Source organism: Garra rufa, chromosome 7 (assembly GCF_049309525.1).
Source record: "Garra rufa chromosome 7, GarRuf1.0, whole genome shotgun sequence".
Classification (NCBI taxonomy): domain Eukaryota; kingdom Metazoa; phylum Chordata; class Actinopteri; order Cypriniformes; family Cyprinidae; genus Garra; species Garra rufa.
This window is the reverse complement of record NC_133367.1, coordinates 52,258,984-52,266,590: the sequence shown is the minus strand read 5'-3', so window position 1 is coordinate 52,266,590 and position 7,607 is coordinate 52,258,984. Positions and strand designations below refer to the sequence as shown.

Genomic DNA, 7,607 nt, shown 5'->3' with positions numbered 1-7,607 from the left:
TATTAGCAGTCTTTTAAACTACGATAGCGTTTTTACATCATTACTCTCAGCTCAGGGCTCCTGAGGAGAACCTTCTGAAGCTTCTGCTTCAGTTTTGACATAGTGGATTGTGCATTTTGTCTAACTGTAAGGTAAGACTTTTGTTAATATTTTATACTTTTTTTTTTTTTTTTGGTGTGATATTCTATTCAAAGATTTTTTTATTTTTGCTTTATAAATGTATTATCAGATATTAGAGAGAGACTGTAATGGAAATTGATTTGGGAGGTTTTCTTAATGAAATGCTCCAGGGAATGCGTGTATAAATAGGTTTCAGAGTGAAGGATCTGTTCTCAATGACAGTTTAATTGCATTTTGTGAAATATAAGTGCTCTTGTGGTGTTAAAATATCTGACACACTTGTTGATCTCCTGTGATTATACTAAAAATTGTGAAATAGACATAATTTTCTCTTGATTCATGCAAGTGTGTACTATTTTATTGTACGTATACTTGCATATGCAGCCTGTTGCCAGGATTCAATTTATGAATGTGTGAATCTGCTGTGTAACGCATACAGTGTATATACCCTTGTGAGAAAGAAGTGTGCTTAATTGTGCTGAAAGTGCAATTGCAGTGTACTTCAAATCTTGTCAGGTCATTAATTTTGCATTTAAGCCATTATTATTTAATAATCTTTTATTGTGCTTTAAAGAAGTGTTTATGACTTTATTCTTTCAGACAAATACAATCAGGCTTATATTAAAAATGTCCTAGCTCTTACAAGCTTTATAAAGGCAGTAAATGGCTGTTTATATTCAATAGTCCAATAAAGTGCATCCATGTATCATAAAAAGTGCTCCACATGGCTCCAGGAGGTTAATAAAGGCCTTCTGAAGTGAATCAATACGTTTGTGTAAGAAAAAAAAAATATGATGGATGGATGCACTTTATTGGACTTCAAAATCTCAACAGCTTAGAAAAGCCAGAACATTTTTTAATATAAATCTGATTTTATTTGTTTGAAAGAAGAAAGTCATTTACACCTACGATGGCTTGAGGATGAGGTTTTCATTTTTGGCTGAACTATCCCTTTACAAGTGGCTTTATACCACCCACTTTTCTCGGAAATGAGAATGTTAATATAATCCTGCAAGCTTAAACTAAAAGTGTCTCCTTCTGTTTAATTCCTCGCCAAGACAGTAACCACCTCTACTGCTTCCACTAATAGCTCAGCTGCTCAACCATGAGGTCAGATCCTGCTGGGGCACCAGCAGCCATTCTCAACTGTTCTGCCCTTCATTATAACGATTTCCATGCACCTGTAGCATTTCACCCCTCCGATTCCACACATCTTCTTCTGCCTGGATCCATTGGGGACCTCACTGTCACATTAGAGCTACAGTATTGTGGGGATAAAGCTTCCTTTTTCCCTTCCTTTGCGTACCCTGAGTTAGTTTTGTCTGTAAAATGTTAATTATTTTACATTTTTAATTAACATTTAGCAGATTCTGCAAGGTGTATGTAAACTTTTGACTTCAACTGTACATTAAAAAAGTCAAAGGAGAACAGCCAGATATTAGCCCGAAAACCAGAGAAAAATAGACCTATCGTGAGATTTGATTTTCAGTGTATTAGGATTTTATTAAATTTATTATAATATAAATCAACCTACCATTTCTCCTTTAATATGTATGTGAATATTGTAATTAGGGGTGGGCATAGATTAATTTTTTTAATCTAGATTAATCTAGATTAAATCTTGGAATTAATCTAGATTAATCTAGATTAAAATGGCTAATTTGAATTCTGCTGAAGGCATTCAGAATATGTGTGCTAAAAGTAAGTCTTTGAGAATGGATCATAAAGCTCATAAAGCTGTTCTATGATAATTTGTTGATGAAAATAAATTATGTTCAATTAGATGTACTTGTGTTTACTAACTAACTAACAATGAAATATTTTTTTCTACCTATTAGATTGTGTTTTTTTTTTAACGTCAACACCTACCCAACCCATTACATGTTACACCGTACTTTTATTTTGACAGGTTGCCGTGAAGTTTCTGTGTCATACAGTATGATATGATGCTACTTTTCTCAAATGAAACGGTAAAAGTGACACTCACAGCAGTTTGGGAGATTGAGTTTATCTGTTCATGTGAGATGAAAATGCCAAAAATTACCGGGAGTGTCACGTGTGTTTCAATATGCGTGTAGTAAAAGCTCGTCTCCACCATGCATACATACAGCTAGGCAAGCGGATTCAAATTAAAACGGTCTTTTTGCATTTCAGTTTTCACATACACTAGTCCATATCGGGATTTGAATTAAGTGACAGACCAACAGTTGATTTATGAATCCAAAAAGCGACGAATTTACGTGGCATTTCGCTATAGTAGATTCGGTTTTTATGAATGGAGGACGACGCGATCCCGTCTGTGTTTTGGCGGAGGAGACTTAAACGCGCGACCAGATTCAGTCTTCGGTATACATCCGTGTTAAACTATCAAGGTGAAAGTCATCATATCTTACGTAGTTTAGACCCAGCTCCCAACCCAAATTTGAGAATAGATTAACGGCGATATTTTTTTTATCGCACGATAAGAGTTTCACGTTAACGCAGCACGTTAACGCCGATAACGGCCCACCACTAATTGTAATGTTAATAAAAAATCTCCCACAGTCCCTTATTATACATCCAGGTTCTCATTTGCCCATTTGCCAAGATCATCAAACAAATTTGTTCCATTCCTGATGTCTACAACCCTTTTATGTTCCATCACTAGGTCCAGAATGATTCCCAAACCCAACTGTTCCTCAATGGATTCCTCTGCATCAAGATGCGTCCAAGATTTGCTGTGCAACACCAGTATTGTGCTGAACCTAAGTGAGGTGGAAATGGAAGAGTTTTGCCTCAACCAAGAAGAATATCTGGAGAAATACCTGGGGCCTAGACGTTCCCCGGTGTTTCTGCCTGTGTGCATCACCTACCTGCTCATCTTCTTGGTGGGAGCGGTGGGGAACATTCTTACGTGCATTGTTATTGCTCGCAACAAGGTCATGAGGACGCCCACCAACTTCTACCTGTTCAGTTTGGCGGTGTCGGACCTGCTGGTGCTTCTTCTGGGAATGCCTTTGGAGCTCTACGAAATGTGGAGTAACTATCCGTTCCTGTTTGGCAAAGGTGGCTGCTACTTCAAAACCTTCCTCTTTGAGACCGTTTGCTTCGCCTCCATCCTGAATGTAACAGCGCTGAGCGTGGAGCGCTACATAGCTGTGGTCCATCCACTCAGGGCCAAATACGTAGTGACTCGTACTCATGCCAAGAGGGTGATCTTGAGTGTGTGGAGCGTGTCTGTTTTGTGTGCCATTCCCAACACCAGCCTCCACGGCATCTTCACCCTCCCTCTTCCCAAAGGGAAAGGAGTAGGCGCTATGTCCACTTCTGCTACCTGCATGCTGGTCAAGCCACGTTGGATGTACAACCTGATCATTCAAATCACCACTGTGCTGTTTTTCCTCCTGCCCATGTTGACCATCAGCGTGCTGTATTTGCTCATCGGCATGCAGCTAAAGCGTGAGAAGATGCTGCAGGTCCTGGAGGCTAAAGCCGGTCTGGGACAAGACAGCTCCTCTAATGTGCGCAGTCAGCAGCAGAAAACTCGTCGCCAGCAGGTCACTAAAATGTTGTGTAAGTAGGCCAGCTGGCCAATATCTAAAATCTCACGTATAACAGTGCCATGGCTGTTTTAAATCATATTACACTGCCAGCATATTCTTAACATATGTTATATCACTTTGAGTCGTCTTGAAACACATCTTGAGTTTTATATCCACTCCACAATTATATAATTATTAGATTTATATGCCCAACCATTGTTGACATATAGAGAGTTTGCACTTATGTCACAATTTGGTCAGGTACCTGGATGCGTGGCCATATTGGAGATACTCTGATGTAAACAACAGCATTTATTGCACAGGGAATGTACTACTGAATACGTTTTTCTACTAATGTATGCTGTCTATACCATGGAAAAATGCGTGGAAGCTGCATAATCATATAGAGAAGGACTTTGTAAGCAGGAAAGGCCACAATATTGTGACAAACTACAGTCAATAGGTGGTAGAGATATATACAAGAAGTATTAATTAAGATATTAGCCTAATATTTCACCTACCTGACCGGAAACGATAAGAACAAATACAAATGTTATCAAGATTCTTGCTCTGGAAATTCTGCTTCAGTTTGGCCAACAACAAATGCCTTTTGTTTTTCAGACAGTTTTATGCACTCTTTATCTTGATTTGTTATAACTTTAGACAGCCTGTAGTACTCAAAATGTTTTTCCTGATCCAGCCGGTTAGTACAGCCAAAACACAACAATAATTGACCATTTTCTTCAGCAAAACATGTTTTTGTTCAGGCATAGTTTACATTCAGTGCCACCAATATGGCCAATTGATGACGCATCGAGAAAACACACACTATAGGGCACTGACTTAATATTTTGTGTTAAACGTATTATATTTGGGCCTAAATTATATGTAACACAGTATTCTCTCCTCAGTTGTGCTAGTGGTCATGTTTGGCATCTGCTGGGCTCCGTTCCACACCGATCGACTCATGTGGAGTTTCATCGACCAGAAGAGCAGTGAGCACATGAAGATTTTCCAGGTCTACGAGTACGTCCATGTCATCTCTGGGGTCTTCTTCTATCTGAGCTCAGCCATTAATCCAATTCTCTACAACCTCATGTCCACCCGCTTCAGGGAGATGTTTAAAGAGGTGATGTGCCACCACAAATGGCATCCTGTCCCAAGGAAACGCTCTCTGAGCATGACGAGAGTTACAGTGCGCAGCACCCTAAGTGAAGTCCCACCGTGCAACGGCACTGTTACTACCGAAGGAGAAGATTATGATATGGACGAATGCCAGGAAAACAAGAACAACTTTTCCTAAGAGAAGAAGTATCTTATTGTCAGTGTTTGAAATTATCTCTGCAGCCTTAGAAAAGATCTGAGAATCTTTGTTGCTTCATCAGCATATTGTCCATTAATTGCATAAAAAGTGACACAGATCAGCTTGTTTTTCACTCACTGGAAATTGTCTCATTATAAAACCATTCAGGTTTCTTGCACTTGCTGCCAGAATCTCCTAAAATTAATTTCAAGACATCGTTCTTCACTTACAGTGCTGTCAAAGGCTGAGCCTCCAATTATATGCAATCTTGTGCAACAAAAAAATGTATTAAAAAATATGTATGTCGCAAATTGGCGTCATGACACTACATAAAAAGACCTGTCATGAATCTCTAAATGCCGCAGACTAGTTCTAACTCAATCTGATGTTTGTTTTCTTTTACATCAGCAGCCAATGACCTCGCTCAACATTCAAATACTCAGCCAGTGCTTGTCTTTAGCAGTCGCAGCGTGCTTCAGAAACCCTCCACTTCCCCAGCTCCACCTGTCTAGATCCAGTACTGGGGCAATTTCATGTATATTACATAAGAGGGTTATTTCATATATGTTATATGTGCACAGCAGTATTTCTTACATGCTCACAGCAGCATGTCTGTGGATGTATTGGCAGTAGCAGCAGTGTAGATGATCTATTCCGCCAAGACCAAACACATTAACATTACCATGTATATTTCCATGGTAAACTCTCAGAGAGTTTCCATGACAGAAATACACTTATTTCATTCCAGAATGAATTAACGAATTGGTTAAATGAACAAGCAACTCATTCTAAAGACTAGTCACTTGTCGCCACCTGATGTGTAATGTACCTTGCGAAAAGAGTAATTAAAAATGAATATCTCTAATACAAAGACAGTTAGAGACATTATATGTTGAAATAGACAGTCTGTATTAAAATTTGCGACCGATCAGATTTAAGGTTAACTGTTATATAGAGCTTTATAGTGAAATTCGTTAAAGAGTTAATTAGTTGAGCTTTCCGGCAGCATTTATTTACACATGACTTTTGTGTTATTTAAAATTCAAGTGTTTCGTGAAGTAGTGGCGCAACATTTGTTAATTCGCTGATGTATATTACCCATATTTTTGACTTTATTGTGCAAGGCGTATAAATAATTCATTCGGCGTATTTGTGCTACTGCATGACCTGAAATATGACATTTGACATTAGATACAGAGAACAATTTACATTTTCTTACAGGCGTGCTGAAGAAGGAATAAGACAGAAGGCTAATTCATACTAAAGGCTAAGGGCATATACTCCAGACCTGAACCGTGCGCATCTGGCATATGGAAAATGTCAATGCAAAACGTAGAGCCTTTTGTAATTCAATATGAAAACATTTGCTAGTAATTTGCTGTAATATGTTCTGTTCTTAATCCAGTGCATATTATTACCAAGAATGAAAATGTTTTCTCTGAAATTACAACCATGTAACATGGAGATCATTTATATGATTCATTTCAAATTAGTGTATACAAAGAATTAGTATTCAACAATTATATAGGTTTACATGGAATGTGCATAGATGAATATACCTGAAAAATCTTTATTTTATGATGAAATGTTTTATTTGTAATGTCTAATGTTCATTAGTGTATTATAGTTCTCACTGTGAAAGTAAACTAAAAATATACTGCTATCTTTTCTTGTGTCAAGCTTTGTAAATAAAATATATTGCTTTGCAAACCACGGCAGAATGTTTTCAGACTATTTGCTGAAATCTACAGTAATGCAAACACATCTATAATAGCATAAAAAAATAAATGTGCTGGCAGCTTCCTCCTTTATGCAATGTTTAAAAGTGGCCTAGGTGAATGTCAGGATATAAATGGAAGATGGATAATGAGAGAGTACATTATCTGGGAAGCCAGTTATATAGGTTATTTTTTCCCTGAGAATTTCATTGAAGAGATGCTAAAAGCTACAAAGCAATATCAGGCACTCCTACATGAATAATAATTGTGCTTCAGAAGGTTTATTCATCATTCTGAGTCACTTTAATCTTAGTGAGGTGCATGAGCTCTGAGATCAGACAGACTGATCAAAGACTTTTGCAGTTTTTATAAAAAAATATATATTGCTTCCCAGCATAGATGCAATTGGCGACTATTTATTTATAGATGGTATGGTTTACTGAGAGGTAAAAAAAACTCAGTTACCATGGTAAGATATCATACAACATATCTCCTCAGCATCCAAAATATATGGAAGACATTTTTTGTTTTCCACACACTAATAAAAAGGCAAACTTTGTGTCGACACACCAGCCAGCAAAAATATTTCAATTATATACAAATTGGTTCAAAGTCAGAGTTGGAAATATCTTAGAGGGGCGGGATGGTTTTGGTAGCAACCTTATTACAAAATTTTAACTCACAAACTAAAACACTACTAAAAATTGTGTAGCTGTATTAAGATTTTGTTTATTTTGCCCAAACAAAGGATTATGTGTTTCCATTTGTCACTACAGAAACGATGATGTTTGGGTCGTGACTGTTTTGGTAGTGACAATTTTAGATGTTTTTGAACCTAGCCCAAAGATGCTAATCACCACATGCTTAGCTAGCAAAGTTTTGAACAGTTGTACACAAAAAAAAAAACAATGTTATCACTACCAAAACTTCACCAAATGCTTTATT

General features: G+C 37.5%; 1 protein-coding gene across 1 annotated transcript; it reads left to right on the top strand.

Annotated features, from left to right (window-relative positions):
• The first annotated feature begins 2,774 nt into the window (after nt 1-2,774).
• nmur1a (neuromedin U receptor 1a) lies at nt 2,775-5,267 on the top strand. The gene is made up of 2 exons (XM_073844768.1): nt 2,775-3,672; nt 4,553-5,267. Exons 1-2 carry the CDS (start codon nt 2,775-2,777, stop codon nt 4,942-4,944), a joined length of 1,290 nt encoding a protein of 429 aa, XP_073700869.1. The 3' UTR covers nt 4,945-5,267.
• The last annotated feature ends 2,340 nt before the right edge of the window (nt 5,268-7,607 follow it).